This window comes from Cynara cardunculus (assembly GCF_001531365.2).
Source record: "Cynara cardunculus var. scolymus isolate 2C chromosome LG 3, CcrdV1, whole genome shotgun sequence".
Lineage (NCBI taxonomy): Eukaryota > Viridiplantae > Streptophyta > Magnoliopsida > Asterales > Asteraceae > Cynara > Cynara cardunculus.
This window is the reverse complement of record NC_037530.1, coordinates 3,837,510-3,849,518: the sequence shown is the minus strand read 5'-3', so window position 1 is coordinate 3,849,518 and position 12,009 is coordinate 3,837,510. Positions and strand designations below refer to the sequence as shown.

The following is a 12,009-nucleotide window of genomic DNA, read 5'->3' as shown; positions in this document are numbered from 1 at the left end:
CTTTACTCGTTTTACATTTTTAATTGCTTTTCTAATACCATGCTTAAAAAGACATTTGAAAACTATGTCACCAAGTCTGAATCAAAAAGTTAACTACGTTTAAATCTAAGGAGAAATAAAAATTTTCTTATGGCCATGAAGGTTCAATGCAGTGACTCTGGACTATCTGCAAAGCAGGTGGTCGTCCTAGAATTAGTCGGCTCGCATAACGGGTTGGATATCCTGATTAATAAAAAAAATTATGTATGTCGGGGTTTTGTTTTCACTCATAAGATAAATACATACACTTATACCGTATGTATATTCGAATTAAACAAATACATTTTGGTTGATAAAGGACGGTTTTGTACATTTCTAGAGGTTAATATAACCATTTTTGATCATCCAATCCATACTCCAGTGATTGTTCACATTCTTTAGCGACCAATAAGCCCACCCGAAGCTCGCACGTCCCCACACCTCTAGTTGAGCTTCCGAGAATCGTTGGAAGTCCTGTTTAGTAGCTCCTCTAACTTGCCATTCAGCCACCCATTCCCCTACAAAATCACAAGTTAGACCATTGTTTTATCAAGTTGGAATGTACCATGAGGCTGACGATACGTACCAACAAAGATCCGCGGTCCGTTTGCTGTCGTGATGGCTTGTAGCTCTGCAGAACGATTCGTTTGGATGAAATCGATGTTTTGTTCTACAGTCATGTCGTTGAAGATATCCGAAAAGAGATTGTAGTAATGAACATCAACGACAACGTGCTTCATGCCACTGGCAACGGGAAAGAGCTCTTTTGGCTCACCACTAAGTCGGTTCGATAGAACCACAAAGGCATTTGGAGCATGCTTTCGTACAACTTTGTATCCAGCCTCGTAATACTTGGTCAATACACTTAGCGGGACTCCTGGTGCACGAGGCTCGTTTATGAGCTCGACTGCGTACAAGCTTGGATTTTTCGCATACCTGTATATAGAAATGCATAGCTTAATTAAGATCACAGACAAGTAACGCTCACTTTGTTTCGATTAGCATATTAGTGTCGACATAACTTGTACCTAGCAGTAAAGAACTCTATGACGTCAACAGTTTGTCGTATTGTTTCATCGGTTAAGCCCCATTCGATGAAACCATCCCTACCGGAGCTATGCTCGTAACCATTTTGCGACCCGGGAGCGGCATGTAAATCCAATATCACCTTGAGATTGTATTTCCTGTGCACAAAAATGATGGACTATAAAATGTGACTGGTATAATTTTTTTTTTATTAAACTGGATATCTAACCCGCTATGCGAGCCGACTAATCCCAGGGCGACCACCTGCTCTGCAGATAGCCCGGAGTCACCGTATTTAAACCTCCGTGACCACAAGAAAAATTTTATTCCTCTTTAGATTTGAACCTGGGTCCTTCTGGTACTTTTTAGCTTTAAATACACATGAAACAAACGAAAGTAGACATACTTTGCCCATAAGAAGGCATTGTCAAGGGCATGCAAAGATCCTCCTACGTAAGGCTTAGGTGGTGTCGGATCACTAGCAGTCCACCATCCTACTGGAATTCTCACAGCGTTTAATCCGCTGGTTGCAATGAACTTGAAATCTGCTTCCACTATGAATGTGTCCCAATGATCCTGAAAAAAAAAAACCAAGCAGGTATCAGGTTCAAATTCAAGGAGAAATAAAAATCTTTTTGTGGTTATGGAGGTTCAAATGCGGTGACTCCAGACTATCTGTAAAGCATGTGGTCGTCCTGGGATTAGTCGGCTCGCATAGTGGGTTAGATATCCAGGTTAATAAAAAAAAGAACCGAAAAAATAATTAGCAAACAGGGGTCGGTTCGATTCAAACCGCTCAAAAAAATGTTTAAACCATAGACCAGACCGAACAGTTTGACTATTTCTCAAATCGAATCAGACACGGTTTAAATAGCCAAAAACAATCTGATGTAGACTTGGTTTGACTGGTTTAAGCAGTCAACCTCCAAATTTAACCTTTGACTCAAATGAGATTGAAAAGTCAAAGCCTTTGCTTTCGACATTTATGGAAATGACATTGACTTGTATATTTGACTTGTAGGGCAGCAATTGATGACTTATTTTCACAATTAAATGGTTTATTAAAATAAAAAACAAAAATGAAATAAATCTTACTTTCATGATTTTTGGTGCTTTTGTTGGACCGTAACCATTTGTCACTTGGTACTCTCCTCGCATCGTTTCGACTTTGGTCATCTCAAAAACCGAAGGATCGTCGTCTCGCCACTGCCCGTCCCCGTTTGAATCGGCTGTAACCGAATCCTCGGTTTTTGCCTATATATATGTAACGGAATGAAAACTATAAATTAACGTTAAAAACCAAGAAATAACAATCATAATACGAATTGGAGGGTGCAAAAGAACCTGCAAGAACAACCCGTTTGGTGCTTTAATCCGAACATGACTTGAATCATCGGATTTTTTTATGATCTCAAAGATACCAGAGGTTTCAGAATTAGTCGAAACCGCAACCAAATTGATCCCGTTGGAGTCAAGTCCTAAAAACTCTTTATTGAACACCCGTAAGTGAAAATTGGTCTCGTCGATCCTCCACAACTACATGAAAAATGCCATTCGACTATTTAATTAACCCCGAAAACCATATTCACAACTTAAAATTGAGTTGACAAATTAATATAATTTGCAATAATTAATCATGAAAATCTTTTTTTTTTCGCAACACCCTTTTCGTCACTAATTAATTTATTGGCAATGTAATTACCCGAAAAGTTTCCCAGCCGGAAGCAGATGTACGATTTGCAACGATGATTGTTCCTCCACCGAGCTCGGCACAAAGGAATTTCCCGATCGTTGCCGATTTAAACTGAAGTCCAGCTCCATCCTGGATGATTTCATAATAATTAGCATGAACTGGCATATAAATTGAAGTGTTGTGTTTGTTTGTTTTCATGTACATTAAAAAACAAGAATCAGAATTGAAAACTGTTTTCGGTTTCTTGGAAAAACACGTAACATTAAATGTATCGAAAACAAACCAAGAAATCTTTGTTTGGGATGGAATCAAAGAGAGAAGGTTTCATCCAGCCTTCAGTGACGAGCCAACCTCCAAGATTAACGGCTCTGATCTTCTGATTATTTGAGTTCATGGTTCTGCTTCTGCCATTGGAGATGACGAAGATAGCAAAAACACAAATGATTCCCAGCAGTTGATTTTTTGTATTTGGCGTTTTCATTTTGATCTATGTGATTTGAGTGGAATACTATTGAACAAGAGGTGTATATATAGGAACAAAGTCCACATGGAAGGGCATTCTTCGTAATTATCCCCCATATAAATTTATATATATATAATATATATATATGGGTCCATTCAAGGGAGAACTTATTAGTTTGTGGTAACTGTGAGTGTGAGATCTAATCTCAACCACATATCAACGGATAAATTAGGAAATTAGTAATTTTGGTAATTTGAGTTAAAATTATAATTAGATGGCATTTTAGGTATTTCTAAAAACTCCTCTCACCTCTTACCTCTCTCCGACCTCTGATCTCCAACCTCGGATCTCCAACCTCCGATGAACATTATTCCTACCAGTACCAAGTAATCATTGTGATACATGATGTGATACCCAATGTAGTACCAATTGAGGTACCACTATGTTACATCTCCGATCGACCACACAAATGACCTCAGTGTGATACCCAAGCACATATATGATGCATTGTGATATCATTGTAGTATCACCGGAGGACGGTGGTAGGAGGACGAAGGACGGGTGACGGAGAGAGAAGAGAGGAGAGTTTTAGAATACCTAAAATATCCCTGAATTAAAATTTTAATTCAAAATTACCAAAATTATAAATTTCCTAATTTATGTATTGATTTGTGGTTGAGATTGAACCTCACGGTTACCACAAACTAATTAGTTCTCATTTGATTAGGCCTATAAATATATATATATATATATATATATATGGTGGGTTCCAGCGAGAAACATAGTTAAAGTGTGAAGCGTAAGAAAGGATCTCCAACTTTAAATACACCAAGATGAGATGCATCGGATTAATTCTCGTATTAAACGCGATTCATGAGAGAGTTTAAGATTAAAGGTGATCAGGGTCCAAATTATTTCTTACTTTTTTCACCTTAACTTTGTTTCTTACACGATTCTTAGCGCGCGCACAAACACACACACATACATATATAGGAAAGTTCAAACGAGAACACTAATTATTTAAGAAAACAAAAAAAAAAAATTGTTAATATACAAAATCGCATATGATTTTACATTAACGTCAAAAAATGGAAGTGGACGACTTTTGTCGCGACTTAAGCCGCTGGCAAAGTAACGCCGGATCAATGTATAATTTTGTACGTTAATCATAACTTGCCCTTATATATATATAGAGAGAGAGAGAGAGAGAAAGGGGTGAGTTATTATACAATCTTTTATATTTGTACAACCAATACAATCCACTCTCAACTGTCCATATATATATATATATATAATTCTAAATAAATATACCGGTTTTCAACTTCTAACACTTTGAAAAAAATAAAAATATTTAATTTTAAAAACAAAGATGGGTATTGTCAAAGATGTTTAATTGTTTGACTGGTATGCACGTGCTATATTATATCCTTTTTTATCACCAATCTTTTTATCATGTTATTTATTTATTTTTAAATAATATTATTAATAATTATGATTTTTATAATAAGAGAATTAGTATTTTGAACCAAAATATAAAGATCTTACCAACTAGTTTTCAACATAAAAGACCCCTTTAAATTACCAATCAAGATAAATTACTATTCTTATTTTAAATTATTCTATAAATTATTATTGACCGAAAAAATCGACAATATCTGTTATAATTCATACATAAAAATCAATTATTTTGGGATGGAGAAATATTATTTTTAACATCTTGGCAATAAATGGAGTTAAATATATTTTAATCATCGTTGACATGTTTTTCTTTTACAATAATTGATTCTTGTATCAACGTGGACCAAAACCTAATCAAAAGTCAATTTCTAGAACCTTTGGCCTCCATCATTTGACTATCATAAACTTGGAATTTTCTTCCAAAAGTTTCCATTAATACCGACGAAAACAGTCTTCTTGAACAAGTAATTTTTTTTATTAATGATCGAATATTTGAAACGTTTTTAATAAAATGAAGTAAAAAAATTGTCAGTGTGTCTTTGTTTGCAACTTTGCTTCATCTCTTAAAAACATAATGTGACCAGATACGGATTTAACATATAAACAAAATACGATGTAACATAAAAGTATACAAATTAACCACATGGGTGGTGTCTTATTGGTTTTAGCTTGACTTCAAAGTTCAAAAATACTAGGAGGTCTCAGATTCAAATTCAAGGGGGAATAAGAATTCTTTTGTGGCCATAGAGATTCAAATACGGTGACTTCAGGCCATCTGCAAAGCATGTGGTCGTTCTGAGATTAGTTGGTTCGCATAGCGAGTTGGATATCCAGGTTAATAAAAAAAAGTATATAGATTATTATTGTAAAAAGTTCATAAAATATTTTTTATTATGATAAATAATATATAAATTGACCAAAATCCGAGACGATGATGATGGAAATGGTAGGTGAATGAGTGGGTTTTTAACGATAAAGGTTGGGCAAAGTGCGTGCATCGGATTCATTTTAATAGAAGAAAGTTGGATTTGATTCTATTGAATACAAACAAATGTCATAAAGAAAAATGGAAAGTTGACCGGTTATATATATTTGAGAACCCAAGAAATTATGATAACGTTGAAAATTAATACTTTATGTAATATTTCATATGATTTTTTCTCATCGAAAACTAGGATTTAGAATATCGATTGACATATATTTATTTCACAATGTGTTTTTTTTTTCAAATATACTTGTTTCACAATGTGAATCTTTTTAACTTGTTTGTGAAACAAAAGTTACAAGTGAAAAAATTTCACATTGTGAACCGCATACATATGGAGCAAACACATTGTGAAACAAATATATGTTCATTAATATATTAAATGTTAGTCTTAGATAAGAAAAAAAATCATGTAAAACAATATGTTAAGATAAAAGTTCTCACGATTATTAAAATATATATAGCAGTTAAACGATAAGCCCTTATATATATATAGAGAGAGAGAGAGAAAGGTATATATTATACTAATTTTCTGCCCGTGATAACACGATGACAAGCTCTACAGAAAAAATATAAACTTTATCTTTGAATAAAATAGAATTACAAGTTTTTTCCTTTTAATTAATTAAAAAATATGCATTTAAAAACATTACAATTCTTTTTTTTTTCCCATGCGGTAATTCAAAACACAAGGTAAAACCATTCATTATCTTGTTATATAAATGAAGCGATTACAAAATTTTGTATTTCAAATTCATGATCCTAAGTTTTCTAATCTCAAAAACAGTTATCATTAATTAATGACCTACAAACAAATACAGTAGTTTGTTATGTAAAAAAGTGAAACGTCTTTTATTCAAACTAAAATGCATTAATAAGCCCATATTTTTATCATCAAACCTATCTCTATACTCCCATTTTAGTAATATAACTATAAGCCCAACCAAGAGAAAACTGGTCTCAAAAGCCTCGAATATAATAAGGCGATGAACTAGGCTTTTTTTTTTTGACAATGGAACGGATCCATGCCCATCAACAAACTATGATCATTGCCATGCAAGATCAACAAAAATACAACAACTACATCTTGCACTTCTGTTATTCTCAATCCAATACCAATTACGAGACAGTAGTGTTAAAATATATTGTATATTTGACAATCTTAACTTTTGTTCTTTTTCTGACAGGTTTATTTTTAATAAGGACCTATTCTGTCAATAATTGAGAGTTGAAGGACCACGTCTCACTTTTGTGGATTCATGAAGGGTACCAGAGCAATTCATCTATTCTTCAGGGTTTCTTTTGTAATTTTTGCATAAATATAAACGCTAACTAGATCTGATATGTAATTAGGGTTCATATTTGTAATCTGTTTTTTGGTAAACAAAAAATAAAATGATTTGGTTATCTTTTTGTATAGGACGATCAACCAATCACCAAGGCTACACCTAATAGCATAATAAAACTCCAACCAGACCCCTGCCCATCAATCCTATTAACACAATATTCCTCTGCAAAGATAAATGTCTTCCTATCCCGTACTACGTACCATGCAACATTTGGATCATCTGGTTTACACATTGTTGGTTCTTTCTTTCTTCCATTGTAGCATTCATTTGATTCTGGTTTGCAGTAGATTGCGACTCCAACTGAATTGTGTTTATCCTTCATGATAGTGAGAAGCTCCCAGCACATTGCGACAGTTAGTGCAGGCATCTCTGAGTGTAAGATTCTAGCTGTTTTAGTTACTTCAATACATTACCAATTGAAGATACCTTCCCACATTTGCACATCCTCTTCATGATTTTGTTAAACTAGAGTTGCTCGCTAACAAAATAACCTCCCCGGGTAAGCAAACGATTAAGCTCCAAAAGAAGCATGCCACCTTAAAAGGGGAAAAAAAGTAACGACTTCGTTATCTAGAAGATGGTTTTTTTTTTTTACAGAAGTTGAGGAGTTATTTGTTTTTTTAGGAAAAAAACTCTTATCAGCCTATTATGTCTGATTCGACAAGAGGTAGACCTATTCGGACTGTTTGTTTTTTTTCAATTTTTCAAAGGCACTTGTGTCTTATTTTCCTCTTTTCTGATAAGAGATAAACCAACCTCGTATTTGCCTCTAATTGTTCTTCAAATTCTCAACAACGACATTTATCAATCGATTTACCTTAACCCATCATTTCTCTCAATTGATCCTTACCAAATCAATCCTCACCTCTCTCAATTGATATATTTTAATAGGATTTAAATGTGTTAACACTGTTAATGACATATTTTCGTTTAAATGGATGTTAATTATATAATTTAGATGTAAATTTTGTAATGATGATAAATAAATATGTGAAATTGTATAAATTGATCTATAAATTCAACATTGTAACTTTTATTGGGTAAAACTGATAATTTAAACAAATTCAGACATTTATCGATTTACAAAAACAAGCCGTCTCTTAATATCAAAAGTAAAATAAGAAGGTGGGTTTAAGCTCCTAGATCACCTGAGTGAGCATGGGTTTAAGCTCCTAAATCAGAAGGTGGTCTTTTTTACAAGACAACTATTTCAAAGTAACTTAGGCCCCGTTTGTATGTTTTTTTTCAAAATAAGAGCTTAAAAGCTCTCACTGTCATCAATATTAAGTGGAAAAAAGAACCCTTAACACCTCTTAATCTGTGTCCGCCTACAGATCTTGCTCTCTCCTCAAGCTCTCGATCTCTAAGGTAGAGATGGCCAAATTGGCCCGGCCCGGGACCGTCGGAGGACCGGGACCTGGACCGACAAAGGACCGACCGGGACCAGTAAGGACATGTTATGGAACCGAAAACCGGGACCGGTTATGGGACCGACTATGGACTGGCCCGGCCCGGCCCGAAAAATCAAATAATTTTATAAATAAATGTATTTTTAAATAATTTTATAATGTATTTTTATAAGAAAACGTAATTTTAATTATATTAAAACGCATTTTTAAAGTGTATTTGAGTGACTCAATTGTAAATTTTATATTGTATTAAAAATATATATATCATTAAAAAAATCAAAAAAAAAATCTTATTTTTTAATGCAAGGACCGGTTGGGACCGGGACCGGCGGCCCATAACCGGTTATGAAGTACCTTGACCGGTCCTATCATTTTCGACCGGGACCGGGACCGGTTACGCCGGGACTGGTTATGGTCGGTTATGAGAAAGGTTAGGACCGATTGGGACCGGCCCGGCCCGACCCGGGACCGGTTTTTGGCCATCTCTACTCTAAGGTATGTTTCTGCGTCCTATTTTCTGTTTCTGCATAATGTTATTCCATTGAATCTATATCATTTAAAATAGTCTAATAGGACTGTTTTTAAATTGGTGGACGTCATGTAAACTCAAGTTTGTTATGGTATATTGAATCTATGGGGCTGATTGGCAATTACTCAATAATTTGGTGCAAAATGATTAAGTGGTTATAATGATTAATAGGCTCTCATGATATAATGTAAAATGAAATATAATTATTTAATAATTATTTACAACGAAATTAGGGCGTTGAATGTTTAAGAGAGACTCATGATACAAAATCATTAAGAGAGTTTTAGAATTATTAAGAGACGGACTTTTTTTTGTTAAACAAAATTCACCTCTTAATGATTCAAAAGATGTCCGTTAATTAAACTATTAAAAGGTAAACAAACAACTCTAATATTAATTGTAAGTTTATCTGAAATAGAAAAAAGGAATCATGATGTTTGGTAGGTTACACGTTTTCATTTTATTGATGTTACATTGAATTAATACCATAACAACTATACTTTTAAATGATTTAATTAAATTAAATATTATTATTTTATTTATTAAATAATTTTCTTGAGTGTGCGACTAGCTTTTGGTCCTATTTTATAGAAACTTCTAAATTAATTTTGTGATCTATAAATTTAAATAGTTATAAAGATTGTTGTTATAGAAGTGTTCAAGTTTTAAAAAAATGTCATCATAAAATATTTATAAATACCAAAATTACAAGTAAATGGTACGTAACTATAACTTATTAAAGTTTTGTTCAAATTTTTATTTTTTATTTTACATATTCATTAGATTAACATACATAATCGTATATTAACTAAAATACGTTAAAAATACGTTTTAATTTTAATAATTTACACGATTATAGTCGTCTCGTCAATAGCTTCGAATGAGCAAATATTGAATATTCATCGATTTAATTTTATTATTATTTATCATCTATACTACGGAAAAATATTTTTAATACTCACACATTATATCCTTATAGTTAATTATTTAATTTATGGTACATCTCTTGTTTTTTCATTTTTTTGTTTTACACCCTTACCATATTAACATATATAATTGTATATTAACTAAAATATGTTAAAAGTGTGTTTTTATTTTAACAAGTTACACCATTATAATTGTATTATCAATACCTTCGAAATGAGAATATTGAATATTTTTGGATTTAATCATATTTATTATATATTATGAATATAATAAATTATTTTAGTACTTACACTTTATACTCTTATAGTTATTTATTTAATTTGTTTTATAGACTTTAATTTTTCATTTTCCATTTTTGATTTTATACCCTCATCACATTAACATATATAACTGTATACTAACTAAAATACGTTTTCATTTTAACAAGTTATATCATTATAATCATCTCGTCAATACCTTTAAAATAAGCGTAATATTGAATATTTTTTATATTAAATTATGAGGGCGTAATGATATAAATATAATAAGGGTATAAAACAAAAAAAATGAAAAAGTAAGGAAGTAAATAAATATTTATAAAGCTATAAAACGTAAATATTCAAGATCCTTTTCATATTCGGGCAAACACAAATAAACGTTTCTTACCCCTCGTACACCCTCCTAGCTATCTGCAATCCTACAACTGCAATATGCCAAATCTGTTCTATTTTATTTTCTCTGTGTGTGTTTTTTTCTTTTATTTGTATATATCGAACGATTTCAAACATTCTCGTTTATCTCTTCTTTCATTTCATTCGTTTTCAAACCTTTTTATTTCATCACTTTTTTTATCATCAAATTTGTAAATATTAATTTATGGACATCAAAATTTGTTACCGATAAGGTATACTATTTTATGTTATTTAACATTTAAATTCATTGATACTTGTGAGAATGACAATTAAAGTTGAAGCAAAAAATCTATTTCAGGTGTTCAGTTCTCGATAAGAATTAACTGAGCAGGTGCACAATGTGAGATGTTCAGTTGGTTGTATTGTTGTAACTAAAAGATCAAATATTAAGCCAAATAAGGATGTTTACTAAGTCGTGTTTATGTGTAAACATAATGTGGTTTACAGAAGTAGCAAAATTTCCAGTTGTCATACTAAAACAAAAAAGTTTAACTGTCCATATAAAGAAATGTTTTTATCTACTTGGGTTTATCAAGTTTTATACTTTGAAAATCACACAACAAATTAAGTTGAAAGCCAACATTCCAACTTAAAATTATTTTTGGAGACGTCACGAGCAGACTTACAAAAAAAAATTTATCTCATATTCATCATGTAATTCAGTTACAAGACACACTGATCAAAGCAAGTTTTGAATATAGTAAAGATATCAAGAAACATCGATTTCGAAAACCACACTTCCAAAAATTTGTGGAGCTTTCTTTCACTTTATGCGACTCAATCGAGTACCACCATAAGACTTTACACTGTATACCACTCAATCGAGTACCACAACAGACTAATAGCTCCACATACAACCCAATAGACCCAATAAGAATATGCCTCAAGCTCACTATCAATGATTTGGGGACCACTCATTAGATTTAAGTGTGGACATAAAAACTCCACACATATCACATGGAGTTTTTATTAATCAATGTTAACTATACATTATACACTAGAAGGGTACTCGTGCAGTGCAACGAGATACATCTTGATTTTAATGTTTCGTTTTATATTTTGGGTTTATCAATGTTATAATGCGATTTTATGTGGTTTTGAGAAAAATAAAACGTTTTTGTTTTTGAATAATAAAATAATTTTTTTAAGATAATAATTAAGTATTATGTTATAACTTAATGATTATCTTAATTATATTTTAGATTTTTTATATTTAAAATGATGTTTATCATGTATTTGATGATATTTATCTATAGTTAATTATACAAATTCAAACATGAAGCTTTAATAAGTTGTACTTACGCACAATTAATTTGTAATCTTGAATTTTAAGTAATATGCATCAATAAACAGTACTTCATGTATAAAAAATTATTTTTTAAGAGTAATTGTCAAATGCTTTATAATATAGTATAGAAATATTAATTATTAATTATTTAAATTTTTTATTAATCACATCAATTACTTTAATATTTTTTTTA

General features: G+C 31.9%; 1 protein-coding gene across 1 annotated transcript; it reads right to left on the bottom strand.

Moving 5' to 3' along the window:
* Positions 1–284: 284 nt before the first annotated feature.
* LOC112509908 (probable glucan 1,3-beta-glucosidase A) lies at positions 285–3,218 on the bottom strand. Its single transcript, XM_025115115.1, has 8 exons — positions 3,021–3,218; positions 2,747–2,866; positions 2,389–2,580; positions 2,140–2,298; positions 1,451–1,620; positions 1,047–1,202; positions 605–954; positions 285–536 (listed from the first exon to the last, which is right to left on the bottom strand). Exons 1-8 carry the CDS (start codon positions 3,216–3,218, stop codon positions 355–357), a joined length of 1,527 nt encoding a protein of 508 aa, XP_024970883.1. The 3' UTR covers positions 285–354.
* Positions 3,219–12,009: the final 8,791 nt, after the last annotated feature.

Excerpts from the sequence above, each read along its gene's own strand:
- LOC112509908 (XM_025115115.1), bottom strand. The coding sequence starts at position 3,218 with ATGAAAACGCCAAATACAAAAAATCAACTGCTGGGAATCATTTGTGTT. Across the intron at positions 2,867-3,020 it reads TCCCAAACAAAGATTTCTTG|GATGGAGCTGGACTTCAGTT; the intron begins GTTTGTTTTCGA and ends GAAATCATCCAG. Across the intron at positions 1,203-1,450 it reads AATGCCTTCTTATGGGCAAA|GAAATACAATCTCAAGGTGA; the intron begins GTATGTCTACTT and ends TTTTGTGCACAG.